General features: G+C 35.3%; 1 protein-coding gene and 1 pseudogene across 1 annotated transcript; both read right to left on the bottom strand.

Moving 5' to 3' along the window:
• Positions 1 to 3321: 3321 nt before the first annotated feature.
• Positions 3322 to 21209, bottom strand: LOC149792360 (GATA zinc finger domain-containing protein 1-like). The gene is made up of 4 exons (XM_089970937.1): positions 20805 to 21209; positions 11272 to 11334; positions 6559 to 6739; positions 3322 to 3717 (listed from the first exon to the last, which is right to left on the bottom strand). Exons 1-4 carry the CDS (start codon positions 21102 to 21104, stop codon positions 3431 to 3433), a joined length of 831 nt encoding a protein of 276 aa, XP_089827063.1. The 5' UTR covers positions 21105 to 21209; the 3' UTR covers positions 3322 to 3430.
• Positions 4914 to 5928, bottom strand: LOC149792361 (zinc finger protein 862-like; annotated as a pseudogene).
• Positions 21210 to 22142: the final 933 nt, after the last annotated feature.

Genomic DNA, 22142 nt, shown 5'->3' with positions numbered 1-22142 from the left:
TCTTATGGTTGCATTTGCCAGCCCCATGTGGCATGTTGCAAGGCTGAAAGAAAACTACAATAACAACCAACCAGAATGATGTTGTAGGGAGGTAATACCTTCTCTAATGCTGGTAATGCTGGTACCAATAAGGCATAACAATTTGTTTTATAGAAACACCACTTAACTAGTGGTAATTGACTAAGGTGAACCACGAATGGGACATTGTTTATTTTTGTTCAAAACCTTCACCTTGAAATTGGGACTAGCCTCACCAAAAGTGATAGCAGTGTAATATAGCTATGACATCAAAATAATTTAACCAAACTAACCCTCAAGCTACATTCTATTTTTATTCAACTGTGTCTTTTCTTGCCAGTTAGGACTTAACTCAGTGACAATTTCAACCAGACTGAAACAAAATAAAATGCTGTGATCATTTGAAACATTACTGAAATCTGATAATTCATGGTTTATCAATGCTAAAAATTACAAAATTCTTATTTTGGTTTCAGCATCATAAATATTTGACTTGTAAATAGTTTTCTATGTAAAGCGTACTTAGAATATTAAGCCATAGCGGGCAAACTTCCATTGTGTCATGACGAAACCCTTTAAAACCAGCTCACATATACAGTGACAATAAGGTACTTGAAAGTGATTTCTTTCATGGAAACAGGGATGGTCCTGGCTTTTAAAAAGCTGTCGCCAAAAAAATCGCCAACCTCAATATTTTGTCGCCAATTTTCAAAAAGTGTCGCCAAAAAAAAGTAGTGTACATTTTTCCAAGTGTTAATTTAGTCTATTTATGTAACAGGCAATGAAAATTACAAAAGATGGATTAGTTAATACTTTAATTACAACAAGCATTAACAAAATGTTACAAAGTGTTACATGAAGATCCGTCGCGATTTTAGGGCTGCCCACTTGTTGAATGCAGTTTCAAAGTCTAATTTTTCACATCTGTACATGCTGATTCTCATTAAATTCTCGAGAGATGAGATGCAGAGCTTATTTCTGATGTCAGTTTTTATGAGGTTCATCTTACTGAATCCACGTTCACAGTCCTCAGTGCTGACAGGTGACACCAGTAGTCTCTCAGCAGCCCCCCCCCCCTTTTATGGCTAGCTTCACAAAGCTTGTAGCGAATTGCTTCCTAAATCCCAAGAATGATCACTGAATGCTGTATAAATTTTCTCGACAAGAAAAATAGGATCTCCATTCCCACGAATGAAACTTACACGAGTCAACACCTGGCAATATTGGACCGTATATATAAGCGTAAATTCACACCCAATTTAGGGATTCTTTCACTCCTGTATTTTGAGAAATAAATAATTATTATTAATTATGCAAAACTGTTTTTTTTCTTTTGCTATTTCTTGTTGCGGAGTTGAAGTCTCTGAAGCCGTAACACGGGACTGATGGCAAAAGGAAAAGATCAATGAGTAAAATGCTGCACTGGCGACAGATGTAATTGTGATTGAGATTTTTTTCCATTTGCTTTGTATTTATACACAGTAGTCGGTACTTCAAAGGTTATCAGTTTTCTATGAAGGTTCAGCAAAACTATTGTATTGGTATATGTATAAAAAAAACAGAAGGATTAGCCATACAATTAATTGTATCTGTTCTATTCGCGTCTTCAGAAGTCGGTCAGTTGTAGGTATAGTGCGGTAGCATGATTGACTGTATCGCAGCATACAGTACTCAGCCCAGATGTCAGCATAAGCAGATTATGATGTAACAATGCACTGTAAAGATAGGGTTGTCAATAAGAACAAAGGATCGTTTGTGTAACAGATTGATTCCAATGCATTGCTTAGTCAAGTTTGTGGCTTCCTTTCATTCTGGCTTTAAATTTATTCAGTCCAAATCCATGATTGTATGTACAAATTAAATAACCAAAAAGTAAGTCGCCAAAAAAATCGCCAGATGGGATATTTTTGTAGCCAATAAGGAAAAAAAATCGCAATTTGCGACATTGGCGAAGCCCAGGACGATCCCTGTGGAAATAAAAAAAACAATGTTCTGTTTTGGTGCGAAGGTTATTCTGTGTCATGTCTTGTTGTTGTTGTTGTTGTAGGGTTTAACGCCATTTTTCAGCACAAGATAGGCTATACATGGCGGCCAGTATTAATGGTGGAGGAAGAACCCGGAAAACCCCTGGAAAGAACCACCGACCCACGAGAAGCTACTGGCAAGCTTTCTCACATAACCACATTAGCCAAATCTAAGACTTGAACCGACGCAGACAGAGGTGAGATGGCAGTGATTCGTAACGGTGAGCGCTTTAGACCACTCGGCCACTTGGGTGTGTCATTTGTAACAAACAAAATGTAAATTGGACTTTCTTTTAAGTGTGTTATGTCAATAAAGAGCAGACAGATAAATCAACAGAATTATGCAGGGGTGGTATTTCTATAGCGTGCTGCAATACTGAGAGGCATGCAAAACTGACAAATGTTTAATTCTACAGTAATTTGTTTCATTTACCATTTCTTCATAATTATCAAGTTTATTTTCTCTGAAATATATACACATCCTAAGTTTGCATAAACAAAATTAATATAAGCTGTTCAATGCAGCAAAAAGGTACTTAAGCAACAATGGACAACACTGTTCCAAATATGTTCTAAATCAGTAATTCCCATCCTTTCTGAGTATAAGGACTCCTTAAATATGCAGACCTTCACATGCTAATAGTTGTACTTTTATGCTCCCTTAAAATAACCCTGTGGCCCCCTGGGGGTTCACAGCCCAAAGATTTGGACCACTGTTCAAACAAAATGCATACACTGTAGTAATGCACCAATAAACAATTTCTGCAAATGCTCCAGTGCTTGTCATACAGAATATTTAAAATAAAAACATAAAGAAAAGATACACTGGTAGATAAAATTACCATTTTTGGCTAAACTCAAAAACTGAGAGCTCAGAATTGGTTTATTCAACACAACTTGTTTTAGTACCTAAGACTTGCAACCTCGGACATGGAAAGCCCCATCCTGTACAAAATTCATGATAATCAGCATTTATATAAAGTTAGGATCTTATTTGTATGTATTTCCCAACAAATATCAAAGTGGTCTGGTAAGAATAACTACTATGTATTCACATAAATCAAGCCCAACTGCATACTGCATAGATCTAGATCTGCCATCGCATAATGAGCTAGCATATCTGGGGCTATACAGTTTGTGAGGAGTAATCAGTACATAAAATAACATTTATTTGCCAGTGTATTATGTGACAGCTGATCAGGGTCTATATTGTTTTTTTATAACTGGACTCAACTTATAAGCCAGTATATAGGGTATGTGTATGTGTGTATGACAAGGATTTGTGTCCAGCAATTTGCAACATTTATTAACAATAAGAATGCTATCATTATCATAGATTCAGGATCCATTAAAATTTACTTTTACCGAATATAAGCATTGCAAAAAAATTACTGAGATCCAGTTTGAGAATTCTTCTTTTCTCTATCTTTGCTCTTGTCTTTTTCAATTCTAACAGACTGAGCTTTTTGTTGCAAATGACCTTCATTCAGACCAAAAATTTCGTCCATGGTTGGTGCAACCTTCACCACAGGTCTGAGAGATGACCAAATATAACATAGTTCTGGTTTGGATGAGATTGTTGGATAAGGTGCATTTGTTGCTTTGAAATAGTCTGAGGGAGCATGGCACACAAATTCCATGAACTCCATTTTTCGTGGAAGATCTTCTTCTGGACCTGTAAGACAAGAAACAAAAACTTAAAATACAGGTAAACTTCCATTTTTTAATTTAAGATGACCTCTTTTTTTAACATCCTAAATACATGCTCTTGGAAAACCCGATTATTCATATCCCTAGCAGATTATATGATCAAGAGGTTTGTTAAAACTGATGACATTGAAATTTCAATGCACATTTTCTATGGGGAAGTTTTTGGAAAAATTTGTTAAGATTCCGCTTATATTGCAATGTTATTCTTTGGAGCCCGAACATCACATTTTAATGCGCAGTGCGTACAATCACCCTGGGACTCGTACAGTAGTGTCACAGACACAGAGACTAACCTTTCCACAGATTACTTAATTCGAGTTCTATTTAATATCTCCATGGTCATGATTGTCTGTCACACACAGGGTTCAAAACTAACATTTTTTTTTAACTAGTCAAGCGGACTAACAGGACAAAAGACATACTAGTCCGCAGCAAAATCCATTAGTCCTCAAAATACATGTACTTTACACAACAATAAAGATTCATATTATACACATTATAAATTATATTGATTTGCCATCAGTTTGTCCCAAATCAAAATCTTCTCCATCTGATTCTGAATAGTCCTACATATACAGTGGTCTTCTTTGTCTCGGTCCACAAGAGTTCCATAAATATATAGCTGGCAGTGGATCATAATAGCAATGTCTTCACTTAAGAAGTGAATAGTTAACAAGTCATTTAATACACTACTGCGCAATCCTGCATCTCCAATCAGATTTCATCATTTTCAATTCACTGAATCCCCGCTCTGCATCTGCAGACGAGGCTGGAAGGGTCAACACAATATCCACCAGTGCAAGAATGTTAGTGTGACCTTCTTGAAATCTCATGTTAACATCACACCATTGTAAGTTCTCTACCTGACATCCACAGGCATAAATTAAACTTTTTCAAGAGTTGCCACTCCTCTTCAACCTTGTCTAGATAGAAGCCTGCCATTATCATGACTGGGGAAAATGTTCCAGCAGAGTTATAGATCCTCATCACCAAATCCAATACGATTTGAGTCTCTTGGCCATGAATGAAAATCTGCAAAATGTGTGGCTTTCAATATATCACACTGCTGTTTGTCAAATCGGGCATCCAAGTGTTCTGCTAAACTGTTGATATGTCTTCTCTAGCATGAAGTGATAACTGCACTAATGTTGGAGAACACTGTTACTGTAGTACAAAACCATGAAATTCTTTTATAGGTCCATTACCAATATCTTGCAGAAACTTTTTTAACCTAGGTCCGTCTCTTGATTTCAATTGTTCCAAGACACCAATAGTTGCAAGAACTCTCAGGTACACTTCAGACACCAAACAAGACTCATTTTGAAGAAACAATGACAACTTGGACAGTAAATTTATGACATCTGACAAGAAGTGGGCATAATTAACAAGATGCAGATCTAGCAACATTTTCAGATAGCCAGCTGCTTTCCCAATAGCTTCAGGTCTTCTAGGTGAAGGCTGATCAGTTTTAGTCAACATCTGGAGGTGGCTGACTATTGCTGGATATGATTTCCACAAATTGTCCAAAGCCCTCTGCCAATGTGCCAACCATCTAGTTCTACCAACACGAGTTGGGACTATCTTGGTGATTCCCAGTACCTGCACCTAACAAATCACTTCTATTTAAAGGGCTATTCCGATAAAAATAGTAAAGTCCTGTTAACAGCTCCTCAACTTTTGCATGGATAGGCTCTTTTGCGATGGCAGCTTTGTAGGCCAATTCCAAACGATGAGCATGGCAATGTATTCCTACAAGACATTTCTGCGATTCTCTAAATCTAGCAATAACACCAGTTTTTTTCCAGTATTGACTGCAGCTCCATCAGAACCAAATCCTACAAGTTTACTCTTGTAATCTGGCACTGCAATTGATGCAAATGCATCATCAATAGCTCCTAAAATCCCATCAGCATTAGTTTGTGAAACTTTGTCATACCCAAAAATGAAGTGCATATTTGCCCACCCATGGCAGTTCTCACATAATCAACTTCTTGTTCACGGAAGCCTTTATCTGTGGAACCATCAGTGATAATACTAATAAATGGTGCTGATTTAATCTTTTGTTCAAGTTTATTTCTTGCACACTATGCAATAATTCTGAAAACACTTGTGCCGCTTTGTCATTGAGATATGTTTGACCAACATCAATTCCCTTTTTGGCATCCAATTGGACCATCTACATATAATCGCTAAACAGTGACTGTGTGTGTGTGGTAATGATAAATAAAATTGCTAGATTTATCAGTTGGTTTTGTTTTCAAAGTGTGTATTAGGTTTTTCAGAAAAAAAGTTCTTTTATTTCAAAACTGAAATTCCAATAATCTTCTGCAGGCTGACCAAGATCAACAGCCAATCAGTATTAGTGAATGATTGGTGACAGTCTACACCTTCCATTGAAGAGCTTGAACATATTAGTCTTGTTCACAGAGATGTTTGTTCCATCAGGTTTTTGTAATGTCCAACACAAACACGCCACTCCATGACCAAGATCAGGAAATAAATGATGTCTGTTAAAACTACTTTATTTTCTGGTTGAACCCATAACTCGTTAAAAAGAGATGAAACTGTTATTGGTGCCAGAATATTTTATTGAAATTTCTATCATACAAGCTATAATTGTGAAATTGCATCCATTTAGTCAATTTCAAAATGAAATTCTTTTCCAAGCAGCAACAGCCTATTCCATCTTATGTTCATTGCCCTCATTTCTAAACTTCTGAATCAATGAATCTTGTAAATATGCTTTAAATAATTATGTGACTAATGACTAATAAAAAAGGGATGAAGCTTCTTTTCCTAAACTTACCAAGAATGTATGTGTGCGGGTCAAACATGTCCCCTTGTGTTTTCTGAGTGGGAAGAAGCCATGTGATGACAGCACTCTTCTCATAATACTGATCCTGTAGGAAACCCCGGATCTGAGCATAATAAACTGACCCATCATGGTCCACCAGAGAAACAATGTCTCCAACTTGATAATATAAACCCTGCAACAAACAGCAATGCATTCACAATACATTAACGGAAAACAAAAATAGGTACTTTTACCAAGCCTAATAGAAATATACACCAAAATTTTAACTCCTATTCAATGTTAAATGTATGGCAAATTTCAGACAATTTTATCTTGGCTTTGAATGGTACAATGATGAAGGTACTTAAGGGTAAGGCCAACATTACTGTGGGCTGACTCCATTGTCAGCCAAGTAAGATGTGGCAAAATTTCTTAGTTAAATTGTATGGGTCGAATCTGTAACAGGTCAACTTTACGAGCCGACTCCTTTATGGACCAATAGCTCTAGTTACCTCTGCAGAGATGGATGTAGTTTTGATATCACAAAATCACTTCCAATAAGGCGAAACATTGGTGTATTGATTCCTTGTGGAGATGAACTTCATTTTGGTGCATTTTTTTTATAAAAATCACACTCAGAACAATGATTTCAAATTATATTGTAAACATTAAAATTAATGAATTTAGAATATGAAAATACAAGCAAAAGCATTTTTTAAAGCCATATCACATTTGTATAACCTACTCTAAGAATATACCACTTTTCACTATGGTAAGTTATTTCACTTCATAACTGTATCAATATAATGTGAGATAATGCTAAAATGTGCACTTTTTCGTATGAAAGAAATTAGATTTAAGTTAAATCCAAACTTTCTGACCCTATCAAACTGCTCAGTCACTTTCAACCAAATGTCAACTGTTCACTTAACCAGAATGGACTAAACAATATGTCAAGTATTTACCGTTTTCACAGGAGAAGAGCTTACGAAGATAACACAAGAAAACTGGGGTGGGGGGGGAGAGGGTCCAAGGCAACCAGTTTCATTCTCAAAAATATTTAACAAATACATGGTCCTTGCACCATAACTTTAGCCTAAAATAATTCAGAAGATCTGCTGTTGTTTTAATGTAAAATTCACAGTGTGTTTGCCGTTAATTTAACTGTTACAAAGTTTGTTTCATTTGGTCACCAATTATGTAATGGGATCATGAACTTCATGAACTAATTTAAAATTCTTAATCGCATGTATGTATGTATGCAGATAGATTGATAGATCGATAGATAGATAAACATTTTTATATTAAGCCATACACAATAAATAACAATATCAAAGAATGAAAAGAAAAGTGATTTAATGCTGTAATATATTTAAATATATTATTCAATATCAAGTAGCTTGTCCGTAGCCTTTTTTAGGTCCTCGGGCAAAAAGCCCTCAAATTCTGTATCACTATCATCATCCATATTGTTTAATTGTTTGTCATTTCTGATCAGTGCATTTTCACTTCTGCTCAGATTGACACTGATGCCACACACCTTGAAAGATTTCATTATCATTGTGCACTTTTCCTTAAATGTGTCTATGGCATTTGCAACCCAGTCCAATACAGTCTGTTTGCTGGCTGTCTTGATCCATCCGTTGCTGCTTTCATCAGATGATTTTAATGCATTTGTAGCATCCCTGATGTATTCCGTCCGGCTGCAGCAGAGGTAGCGCTTGACAGGTTTATTGATGCTCACATTAAGAGGTTGCAACTTGGATGTGCAGCCTCCTGGAATTATTGCTGGCACAACATCTCCGCACCTCAACTGTTTCTTCACGTCACCAGTAATGTGAGCCCGGAACGAGTCCATAACTAATAGTGATCGCTCTCTTCTGGTGAATGGCAAATAAATTTCTTCAGTCCATCACAGCATTAGCATTCTGTCCATCCATGCTTTCTCTTGAACTGCAATAATCCACCCTTTTTGGTGACTTCAGGTCTAGATGCTGTCTTTCGCTTGAAAATAATTGTTGGGGGTAATACATTGCCAGAACCTGCAATGGTTAAAATGACAATAATGTGTCTCTTCTCTGCTCCATTTGTACGATCAGAACACTTTTTGTTCCTTCTTTGTCCACCGTTTTCCCTGGCACAAGATCAAAGTACATTGGTGTCTCGTCCATGTTAATAATAAACTTATCATCAAACTTGTCCTCCTCACGTCAATCCATTACAAACTTGTGGAATGAAGCAATCTTTTCTTCCAAATCCTTGGGTAAACGCTGGGCAAGAGAGGTCCTGTTTCTGAGCACAAACCCATGTCTTATCATGAAATTCTCTCCCTATGAATAACTGGCATGAAATTTGCTCTCTGAAAATTCTGTCGAGACAAGCTCCTTGGCATATATACATATTCCCTCAACACTGACCGAAATTTCTAAGTCATGCTGAGTGAGCACCCATTGAGCTATCTTATCATCCATAGCTTGTCCATATGAAATGGGTCATCCACACTTAGGCAAATGTCTGTTCAAGTTCAGATCTGCAGAAAAACCAATTTTCATCCAGGTACTTACTGTGGATTTCAGAATCTTGAATTTTTCCGCTGTTGGTCTAATTCCCAGAAGTTTTGCAATAATAACAATATCTTACTTTTGCTTTAATGTATAATGTTTATAGTGATCACGTACAGAACCAGGTGAAGCACTTTTGGGTCCAAGATAATCTGACTTGTCATCTAGAGCAGCTTTCTTCATAGGTCGTTCTTTTTGTGATGCATCCTCAGAATCATTAATTCGAGGTCGCTTCTGTGGACAGCCTACTGGCCTCTTTGGAGATGATTTTGGCAAGGGAGAGTCTCTCCAAGAACTAGGCAGTGCCTCCTCGCTTGTTGCACAACGTATGATAAACTTATCCATCAACATTATTACAGTACTAACGATATTATGTTTCACAACGACAGCTATCCAGTATATAAACTTTTGATAGTGGTGGGTATTTTATTTATACTTTATATTTTAATTGCTTGATTCGGCTAACAAAAATATGATTGGTTGTCAGTGTAGACAATGTTACACAGGAAACCACTTCAAACAGGTGTGACAGTTATGACTTTGATTAGAAACCATGACCCCTACTTTATATCATTAAACAATACATCAGAGTCGGTATGGATTAGCAAAATTCATCGGCATTGTGCAACAAAACAAACACATTATCCCTGAGGCATTATACACCAAGGTTTAAACATAGTTGTTGTTCTACAGGTAATAAACCTCATTGAAGACAATAAATATTGATTGTGGGTGCTAAATGTTTGGTACATCGAGTGCTCTTTTAATGAAATCCAGATGGCTGCCTTTTATTTCTAAACACACCTGTCAAAGAAATCCCACAACATATATTATTAACAACTGTCACCTAGACACCTTGAAATCTTCGACATGCATCAAAACAATCTTTGGGCAGTCAATTGTTTCGAGTCAGCAAGCTCTGCTCATTTTGAAGCTACCCTATGTTAGGTGGAAAAAAACGAAGAGAGGACCACAACAAATAGATCACCTTTATTTAAACGCTGACTTGTATATTGCGACTTGTTATTTTTACCCTTCCTAGGCATGCATACAACACTCACCCCATATGAAGCCTCTCACCCATGGTGCTCTAAGATTAGCCATCATACATATACCAGTATTTCTACTCTCGATACTAAAATGTTTGTCATAAATACCTTTAGAATTATAATTAAAAAATCTTTGTATTTAGTTTGTATTAATATATTAACCACTCAGAAATAAAGCTAGCATGCGTTTGTAATGTAGATTTTAATGATCACTGATCAGCAGAGGGTTAAACTGTGGATTGCAAGATTACTAATATGGCGGTTCTTTTGGAAAATGCGCACACAATCATGGTTCTTATACATGTATGGCTGTGTTTTCTGGTGGATGGACACATATCAAATAGACAAAATAGGCAAGTAATGCCTGTTTTTCATTCATTATACTTTCCATAGTGTTAGACAAAATACTTGTTTTACTTCATGGCAGAAAATCATCATGTGAGCTAACAGTAACTTCGTTACAGATGGGGGGGGGGCGGGGAATAAATCTATCTTCGCCTGTATGTTTTTGGACACCTAATGAAATAATTTAATATGTATTTGGACGACAAAAAAGTAATTATTTGTTGCAGTCCAAAAACATACATTAAATACGGTACTACTAGCCATCTATAAGGGAGATAACTCAAATGTTAATGGTATCACCACAGTCAGGATACATATCACACCAGGACAAGTGACAAAAACAATGATAGGAACATATATTTTGTATACCATATATACTTGCTTATATGTTGGATCAAACTGTAAACTGCATAGACCCAGATCTGCCACTGCATAATGTACCAGCAGATCAGGATCTATGTAGTTAGTTAGGTATAATCAGTAGAACAAACAACATAGATTCTAATCTACCACCAAATTTTGCAACAGCATATCAGGGTCTATGTTGTCTGCAGTTGGATACATACAGTACTAAATAAATAAAACTATACCTTTATGCATTCAGTGCAATTTACATAAAACCTATATTATACACAAGAAAGCCATTAATTGGAATTAATTAATTTACTGGGACATTCTTTTTCCCCAGCAACATGTGGTTAAACTTGACTACCATCCCAAGAAAACAAGTTTTGGTAAGATATATTCCCCATTTGCATCATGAAACATACATCATGGAAGATGCTCTCCCCTGTCACAACGGTTGCCACAGAACTTGGTGCTTTTATTGGTTGCTGAAAATAGAAACAAATACATTAGAACTAAAATGGTGAAAATTCATTACTAATAACATTAATAATGTTCTTACACCCCACCCCCATTTATTTTATCACAAATTATCACAAAATAATTAAGAATAAGTAATTAGGAGAGATTAATTTATACAAAATTAAATTATACAAGATTCATGAAATGTCTAGGATATAGTATTAGATGCTGAAGATATATTACATTCAATGCTAAAGTTGAGAACATACAGTGGTGCTAAATATTACAAAGAAAGAATAAATTAATAACTGTTCCCAAGTCTTAATGAAATTGTTCAGCTAAATATTGAGGTTTACAAAGGCAAGATATCAGAACTTGCATTTCTGACAGTGTTCAACATAACCATATTTGTGGACTTTACATAAACAACTGGACAGCATAAAAATTATTTTAGTGAAAAAACAAAAAAAAAACAAGCCGATATAACCAACCATTCTGGAAAAGCAGTGTTAAGATTTTAAAAATGGATGACAGATTGGGTGTCAGATCTTCATCACTTTCATTTAGGACTGACTACACACCTTAAGAAGTCTGGTAGTGATAACCTCATGTTGATATTAGTATCCATTCAGTAGAAGTAACATTAACAAGATTGTCAAGATCGCTGCCATAGCAGCCACACTGGCTGGCAGAGTGGCAGCAGTTTCATTTAGGACCAACTGGACCATGGGATGAATGTGTGTCTAAATTTTCATGGCAATGTTCTCAGTAATTTAGGACAAACTTGTGGTAATGAATATATAAGATTGATATTATTATATATATACATGTGGTAATGAACATATGATTGATATTATAGCTAATATATTACATAAACATACATGTGGTAATGGACATATGATTGATATTACAGCTAATATATTACGTAAATATACATGTGGTAATGGACATATGATTGATATTACAGCTAATATATTTATATTAACATATATGGATATTGTTAGGTCCGATCTGTCTGCAATGCATAAATAACTTTCAAACACCTACAAATATATTTCATGGTTCTTGAGTTACAGATGAAGGGCTTTTTGGCAGGGCTAGAACTGAAGCAATATTAACAAATTTAAGGTGATTTTTTAATAGAATTTTTCAAGGTTTAAAATTATTTTGAGGTTCAAGAAACAAAGCAATATTAAGGTTATCTCCATGGTGAGAATAACATTTATTAAAAATCTGATAAAGTATGCTTTAAGTTTATTTCTAAATAAAATGAAAATAAAGATTACTGAAAATTAATAAATAATTTTACAACACACATCTGAAAGTGCTACAAAATTTCCACTAAAATGTTCTCTTGCATACTGGCTAGCTTAAATTGTGAGACTTGTTGACTGATAGCCTAACAAAAAAACTCTGCAAAAAATCAATTTATGTGGAGTCACGGTAGAGATATTCATCATTTTGTCAAATTTTTAGTTTTATTTTAATCTATTCTTCCTTCAGTTTATTAGGCTATTTAGGTTTCCAAGATCAAAATGAAATTTTATTTTTTTCAAAGTTTTTGAGGTCCAAACCTGCTGTTTGATACATGGAATCAAAATACACTATAATCCATCACAAATTCAAATCTGGAGGCATTCAGCTGTTCCATCAGAACCAGCGATTAATCAGATGCAATTTTTGTTCGTTCCAAAGTTTTGGCTGCTTTGGTCGCATAACTTGACTGGAACTTCAGTGACTTTGTTATGTGAACTTCAGAAGCAAGAATCTATGCATAACAGATAGGAGTATTTCAAATTACCGATTTTTAGTGTACTTCTTATTCAGTTAATGCATGAAAAACAGAGAACAAAAATGGATAATATTTATTCACTTTGTGGTACTGACCAGCATGAAAACAGATCAAACAAAAATAATTTAAATGGTAAACTGACAAGACTGGCTGAAACTAATATCTATTATTCAAATAAATCAGTGAATAAACTCCATAGTTCAGACACTGCAGAAAAGATTTTTAAGAAACTTATGGATGTTATCTTAAACAAAATACTTGTATGTTTAACCTTTCTTTTTAAGTAATGGACACTGGTTAATATATGGCACTCTACCAGAAAAACTGACCTCTAAAATGACCTGTTCTACATTATGCTGCCTGCTGAGCTTACAAACATTTGAAGGAAAACTCTCATGTTACTTGCAACTTGCTAAAAGAGTTACTAATCGTTAAATGCATAATTTATAATGGTACAGGTAGAAACATTAGTCAAAGACTACACTGATGTTTTCTTGGATAAGACAGTGATTATCAAACAGACAGACATACAGATAAACAAAAAGTCGTAACTTTTAACGTCATCAGGCATGTTTTCTTGGATAAGACAGTGATTATCAAACAGACAGACATACAGATTTATAAAAAGTCGTAACTTTTAACGTAAGTCAGGGATGAATCTATTTTTTCTCATAGAAAATACCAAAAAGAATTGGCCCCTATTTGCTAAACAAAACAAAAATCACCATCCAATTAATAATACAACTTTGATACATCACTTGTTTTATCATCAAAAACAAGTTAGTGCCCGGAAATCTAATTTAACATCATGCAATGTGCAACTTTTAATAAGTTATATATTTTGGTAAATTATCAACAACAAAAAATTCTCAGTACACTGTATATAATAACAATATTCAATGACAATTGAATCCATGAAAATATCAGTAAAGCCTACTGGTGGTAGCACTCACTTTTAGAAATAAAATACCAATTAAATTAGTTTTGTCAAGTGAAATTTGTGTTTGAGTTCAATCTTTTAGTCCGGGTTCAGTGTAATCATCATAAATACTATATGCCCTCTTGTATTCAAATGTGAAATGTGTCGTTGTTGTTGATGTAGGGCTTAATGCCATTTTTCAAAACAAGATAGTCTATACATGGCAGCCAGTATAAATGGTGGAGGAAGAACCCAGGGAAACCCCAATGACCCACAAGAAGCTACTTGCAAGCTTTCTCATATATCCACACTTGCCGAACTCGAGACTCAAACCCACACAGACAGAGGTGAGATGGCAGTGATCTATAATGTTGAACGCTTTAGACCACTCATCCACTTTGGTCCCCATAAAATGTGTCAATATATCATCAGTACCTAATTAAGTGCAGACTGTGTTTTGGTCTCCAATTTGTAGAAGTACTTGTTGTATTGTGACAATCAATTAAAAGTAGACCTGGCTTGTTTTATTAAATAAACTACATAAAATTAAATAAATGAATAATTTTTAAAACAGAGAAAAGGCCTGCAAATACTACCCAGGTAAGAGCTTGCGGTCACAGTGATGTGTCATGTCAACATATGTCAAATGCTGTTAAAAGTATTCAGTAGTTAAACTAATTAAAGTATCTAAACATACTCATTGATTTATCTGACTTATTTGCATGTATGACTGATGATAGCTAAGGAACACATGTAATCAGTACATGAAAAAATTGTTTCAAAGGTATGGTTCATTATGGCAAAGCAAGTTCCAAAATTTGTAGTGAACTTGGAATTTCCAAATTGGCATTCAGAGAATTTAGCAAGGATTAGCAGAAATTACAATACAGAAATGAAACTCTGGAATCAATATTTTACTAGCAGAACAATATTTTATAAAATCAATTTTTGAAGATGACAGTTGATATTTCACAAATAAAATGTCCCTCATTTTTGAGAAAAGGAAATGTTGTTGTGAATACACAATAACAATAACACTCAAATATATCCACATTCACATATGGATACACCCTGTTTTCAGAGACATGCATCAAATGTGTCAAAACCTCTTTCAGTAATGTATTTTTAACAATCTTGCAATGGTTGGCTAACTTAAAATTAAAGGTATTCTATATAGGAAAGCGAAATTCATTGAAAACAGTATTTTGCCAACAATTATTCCCAACACAATTATAAAATATCTAAACAATTCACAGCCCCACCCACCAGTCCACCTGAGATGACATCCCTGTCTCAAATTTTCAGAGGTCCCTCCATAACTTGTGGACTCGTTTACCAGGTAGTCTGTTTTTTTTTATCTCTGCTGTGCACAAGTTATCGAGAGAAAGAGGCGTACTACTACATCAATAATGAGCAATAAAACTTTATCAATGTTTCTGAACTAATCTGTAAGATACAGTCTACCCTTTGTTTTAGTGGACCCAAGTGTCCAAGTGGTCTATTAGTGCTGACCTTAACTGATCACGCCAACTCACCTCGGTCTACATGGGTTTAAGTCTCCATCACAGCCAATGTAAATATGTAAGAACGCATGCCAGTAGCTTCCTGTGGGTTGCTGGTTCTTACTGGGGTTTACCCTAGTTCTTCATCTACCCGTTATACTGACCATCAAGTATAGTCTATCTTGCACAAAGAAATGCCATTACACCACACACAACCCAAAACAAACTTTGTTTTTATGATGGGGGAAAAAGAGCACATATCATGCTTTTCCTGCAGCCAATCTATTAAAAAGCAATAACATGCTCTACCTTGACTAAATTAGATACTGGTTCTAGGTGCTGAGTCTATAATTTCACACTGTAGCCAAAGTTACTCAGAGTACACTCAACCAATCCATCCATTCCATAAATCTTCAGTCAGATGAGATGTCCATCACATGACAGTCACATGAGAACTTCAAAGAAGTTCGAGTCAACTTACATGCGTAAAATAACAAGTTGTCGAACATTAGATCTGATCTGAAAATATCCTGTACAGGTCAATGAAATGTCCCTTCAACTTACTAAAACTCAAGACCGACAAGAAATACATGGACTAAAGATAATCAAAATTTGCACTGATGTGAACTAATGAACTAAAACTTGCCATCTTGATACAATGGTCATTTTAAATGATTTTATTCCTTAATCATGATATGCCCGGAGATTAAACTTTCTGTAGGGCAGGCCAATCAAAATTGTTGCATACTTAAAATAGGCGAATCAAAATTGTTGCATACTTAATATAGGCGAATCAAAATTGCTGCATCTTTAATATTGGCCAATCAAAATTGTTGCATACTTAATACAGGCCAATCAAAATTATTGCATACTTAATATAGGCCAATCAAAATTGTTGCATACTTAATATAGGCCAATCACAATTGTTGCTCTCCATCATAATCAGTCATATCATAAAAATAAAAAAAATTGTGGAGAACAACTTTGGTCAAAAATTGATAAAGACATGCCATAAAAATCTGCCTAAAAGGCCCAATCACCAAGACGTGTCAACTTATGATGTTGTAGCCTTGACAAGGTCAAGGATACAATCGATCCATACTTTACAATGGAGCAGCTAAAAACTACAGTCAGAGACAAAAAGATGATTATGTCTAGAAAGCTACAAACCAAGTAGTTATGTTTCTCAGGAAGTTTGGCTCAAAATAGAGTTATTAAGCCTACGTAAGGTGAAAAACACTGATATCCTTACACTCAATGTACTTGGACCACAATTACAGAAAACACAATTATCGTATTAAGTTTATTTCAAAATTAGGTTGCTATATCATTTTTGGATATTTTATTTAATGCAAGCTACGTTTATTATGATGTGCGTTTATTTTCAGTGCAATGTCCTTACATGGAACACTGAAAAATGAAACCAAAAGCAAAAGTGGTACCAAGATGGACCAATATGGCATACAATCCAAAATACTATTTTCAATGCAATGTCCTTACATGGAACACTGAAAAATGAGAGCGAAAGCAAAAGTGGTACCAAGATGGACCAATATGGCATACAATCCAAAATACTATTTTCAATGCAATGTCCTTACATGGAACACTGAAAAATGAGAGCGAAAGCAAAAGTGGTACCAAGACGGACCAATATGGCATACAATCCAAAATACTATTTTCAATGCAATGTCTTTACATGGAACACTGAAAAATGAGAGCGAAAGCAGAAGTGGTACCAAGATGGATCAATATGGCATACAATCCAAAATACCATTTTCAATGAAAACTATAAACACTATTTACTTTTATTTCTGCAGTGAAATTCAGCAATACTGACAAGACTACCATGTTAACTTCACCATATATACTGGGACACCATATTTGTTGGGATATCAAAAATTCATTTAAGATAAGTTTTTTGTGTACTGTACGTTCTGGGACATGTCCATTTTTTTTATTCACAAGTTGTGGCGCACATTTTAAATCATCAAAAATTGTGTCAGAAAATGCACTTAAAAATGGTAAGTGTACACTTGACATAAAACACTTTAATCTACTGCAGCATCTTTTCAATAACCCAAGTATTGTCCTTCCTGCACACATACAATCCATACTTTTGGTACATGAATATTTTTTAGATTCCTCATTCCATGTCACTGGGGACAACACTTCTCCTGAAGTGGAAACTGCCTAAATTAAGAGTTTTTATCTGCACCAGTCATGCAAATTCTCACACTTGTAACCCCCTTTTTGATGACAGTCTATCCAGGAATGAAAGAAAAGTACACCGGAGTTTCATCCATGTTAATAAACACATTGTCTGCAAAACCATCTCTTCTGGCCTTCACAAATTCATTGAATGATTTTATTTTTATATTTTCCTTCAAATCTTCTGGGAAGCTTGCAGTCAAAACTGTCCATCCATGAAGCATAATACTGTGTCACTTTAAAACTGTTCCACTGTTTCAATTTAATTTCAAAATTCCCATAAAAGCTGGTAAAATGGAATCAAAGTTGGCTTCTCTTTGTCGGCTGATTTGGTATTTAAAAAACAAAACCAATCAGCATGCTTAAATATTTCAAAGTCATCTCCATGGTCAGCTTGCTTTGCAATCAAAAAAACTTTCCATCTGATATCCTGTCAGTAAGTTTAAGCAAGGACTTTATTACATCTCTGCTGGTTGTGTTTATTTACCACCTGGGTTAATATTTGCTTGCCATCTGTAATCATGGCTGTTGTGCAGTTAACCTTGACCAATGGGACCAGGCCACAGACTCTTCCTGTTGCTGTGGAGCTCTACAGATATGGCACACATTGTGAACAACTATCCATTGACAAAGTTCCCCGGTGGACTGCAGGATCTGCACCTTGCTGATGATGACACCGTTAAATGGCCGAGCATGCATTGTGCATGATAAATAAATAAATTCAAATGGGCATTTATGTTTGCAGGGTAAATAGTATAAACAGCTATAACTTGCTTTAATAATACTTTCTATAATCGATGCTAGCAAAAAGATTGTCATTTGCACTCACATTGAATGTATTTTCAGATAATGATTTTTTATTTGTGAGATACTTTTATATAGATAACATGGATATAATAAAATCTTGGTTATTTTGCACCATACACCATGTCATGCATAAATGGTATGTGCCTCAAGCAATCAGTTAATATTTCCCTCCCCTTCATCTTTGTTAGCCAAGGTTCCAATGCGTTAACCCTACTTACACCTTGGTGGATCATTCAAATATTTCAGTGCTTCAAGTTAGTGAATTTCATTTGATGTGGCAGCAAAGTAATGCATCCAATCAAAATCAAGTTCAAATTTGAACAATGTTCCTACAAGGTCGAGATAAGTGGAGCACACAAATGCAATGAACTCGTACATAAGCAATCTCTGTTTATACAAATACATCCTATCCCTCAAATACACCTGCAATGGCTTCACTGGTAAACAGTCATATTTTTGATGTTCAGCTTACAAAGTACCTTTTGAAGTCAACTACCTCCAATAATTTTGAATGACATATATGCACCTCTGTTACATGCTATTGGTTTGCTGGAATTACATACTAAGGGAGACAACTCATGAAATCCAACAGATGTCACTAGGACAATGTTGTTGTATGGTTTAATGCCATTTTTCAGCACATGATAGGCTATATACATGGCGGCCAGTATTAATGGTGGAGGAAGAACCCGGGAAAACCCTGGGAAGAACCATCGACCCTCGAGAAGCTACTGGCAAGCTTTCTCACATATCCACATTGGCCGATTCCGAGACTCAAACCCACACAGAGTTGAGATGGCAGTGATCCGTAACAGAGAGCGCTTTAGACCACTTACGGCCCCTCGCTAGGACAAAGCTCTGAAATATCTGAATGATCCACCAAGGTGTAAATAGGTTTACTACATTGGCTAGTGAAGATGCCTCCCTCTCCCCCCCCTCTCATTTCTGATATTGTTAGATCCAGTTTTCAGTCTGATAACTTTAAACCTTGGCGTACAACCAATATTGATTCAATTCTCTATATTCATGTCAATAAAAATGTGTCATGTGTTATATGACATAAGCGATACACACTACAGTATGGACGCATATGCAACATGTATGGAGTTCATGGATATATTTTTTTCTTTAACTGCTCATGTTGAATACTGAGGAATATATGATAACAATATAATGTTAGTTTCTTTAATTTTATAATCAAAAAGTTGTTTTGTTTATTGATGTTATTACAATGTTCAGTGGGGGAGGGAGCGAATAATTAATTTCTTTAGTCTCAAATAATATTTTCTCATGTCCCATTAATATATACAGTAAATACTGTACATGATTATTTAAGGATGCACTATTTTCAGACTTTATGACAATATGCGAAAAATGAACCATGTGTGAAGTACATCTGACTGATACACACAGAAATATCTGAGTACCAATCCATGAAGTAGGGCTACTAATATTAGTACTCTTCTAATGGCAACTAGGCTACATAAATGTCAGTGCATTTTAATCCTACTACATAAGACATCAACCCTGATATTTATAATTTTGGGTTGATATCTTACTGGCTTTGTATAGCATATTCCTCAGTCAAATGACTAGAACGAGAGGACAAATTTTCAGAACTATCTCACACACTTGGGAATTCCAAAATCAGTTAAAAGGATAAATATTTTAAACTAAACGAAGCTTTCAGAACACTTTCTTAAATATTAGTATATTTTTATTCATTTCCATCACATTACATCCAAATGAAATGTATATCAACATACTTTGAAAACATATCCATTTGTCTCTGTCAGAATGTGAATTTATTATAAAAAGATATAAAAATAAGCAAGACGCAACTAAAGCAAAATGACTTTAATTTGAAGCAAAGCGTCAATTTTGGCTGCCAAGTGTGTGATATATTCCTGAAAATTTGTCTCTCATTCCCGTCAGCCAACCAGGGAACACTCTAAACAATGCCGTTTATAAGACACTGACCAAAACATAAATAAAAGGGTTGATGTCTCACATTGTAGGATTAAGTGCACTTGACCTCAGATGTAAATCCCATAAATTCTAAATGTAAGGTCTTGTAGTGCTAAGGTAACCACAGCTGATCTAAACTTTCAGCATGAAATCATTTTGAAACAGTATATGGATTATACGGTAATTTACACATTTAAAACAGTACATCGATTATAAGGTAATTTACACATTTAAAACAGTACATGGATTATAAAGTAATTTACACATTTGAAAGAGAACATGGATTATAAGGTAATTTACACTTTTCTTAAACAAGATCCTTCTACTTTTCCCCTTTGTAGCTACTGCCTTTGCCGTTGATGACATTCGATATTTAGAGGGTTTATTTCTGGAACTCTTCCTTAGAATAGGGCCGCCATTTCCTCCATTGCCATTCGTTTTCGACCCCGTTCCATTGCTACCGTTTTCCTTGCCGCCATTGTTTGGGCTCTGCTTTGTGGCGCAGGAGTTACACTGAATTTCTCCATTAAGTCCTTTCCGCCACATCGCAGACGTGCTAATTTTACAAGAACTACAAACTGGCTTCATCCCTAATGGCATTTTGTCTTGTTAAATGCCTCCCACGAACGAAAATGTGTTAAACTGAATTATGACTTTAACTGTATCACTAGTGTATATCACTTTTTCATGTTGTTGAATTGCCGGAATAATCGCAATCGGATATTCTTCGGACTTTTTCCTCTCTGGCATTAAATTAAATCTGTATCATACAGACGCATTGGACGTGAATAAGTTGCACTGAAATTTTCTTTAGAGTGAAAGATACTGCCAAAACATGATAATAATTCGACATTAACGATGCAAATAAAACTTAATACCTCATAATTTGCAGAAGAATGCTTGTCATATTTTAATTAAGGTACGAAGGTTAATTAGGTTAATTACTTTTATAGATGGCTCGTGGGCTTCAACACATATTTTTTTGTAGGGGGGGGGGGACTGCGACGGTAAACTCCACGGAACGATCCTTCAAAGTGATGACAGTAGGATCATAGGGAGTGTATATATATATATATATATATATATATATATATATATATATATATATATCTGTGTGTGTGTGTGTGTGTGTGTTCAATAAACTGACAACGTACAGTGCGAAACTAGTATCTAACTAGCCTGAGCGCTTTCGACTCTTTAATGCAGTCTTTTACAAATGCAAATACAAAACATAGACAAGACAAACAAATAAAATAGAAAAATAGTTTTGTTTGCAAAACTTAACATGGCTGTTTTTACAGGAAATAAACCATTAACTTTATTATGTTTCAACTAGTTTATTTCAACTTGTTGCTGACACTGTAAAATATTTCTGTTGACCTAGAAATCAATGAGCCATAACGACATCTGTTATTGCATGTAAATTTATGTAAGCTCAAATTATATTCAGGATATTTAATTGTTATAGTAGTCAGTGGCGTCACTCGGGTTGGTGTCACCCAGTGCGGTAGCTCATGGTGTCACCCCCATGGTCCTCCTTCCGTAACAGACCATACAGTATCCTTAGTAATGTCATTTTGGTGTCACCCGGTGCAGTCCGCACCCCCACCCCCACCCCCAAGCATCCCCCTAGCGACG

The sequence above is a fragment of the Sinohyriopsis cumingii genome, chromosome 9 (genome assembly GCF_028554795.1).
Source record: "Sinohyriopsis cumingii isolate HCF-2022 chromosome 9, ASM2855479v2, whole genome shotgun sequence".
In the NCBI taxonomy this organism is placed as follows: domain Eukaryota; kingdom Metazoa; phylum Mollusca; class Bivalvia; order Unionida; family Unionidae; genus Sinohyriopsis; species Sinohyriopsis cumingii.
Note: the sequence above shows the minus strand (reverse complement) of the source record. Positions and strands in the feature narration are given on the sequence as shown.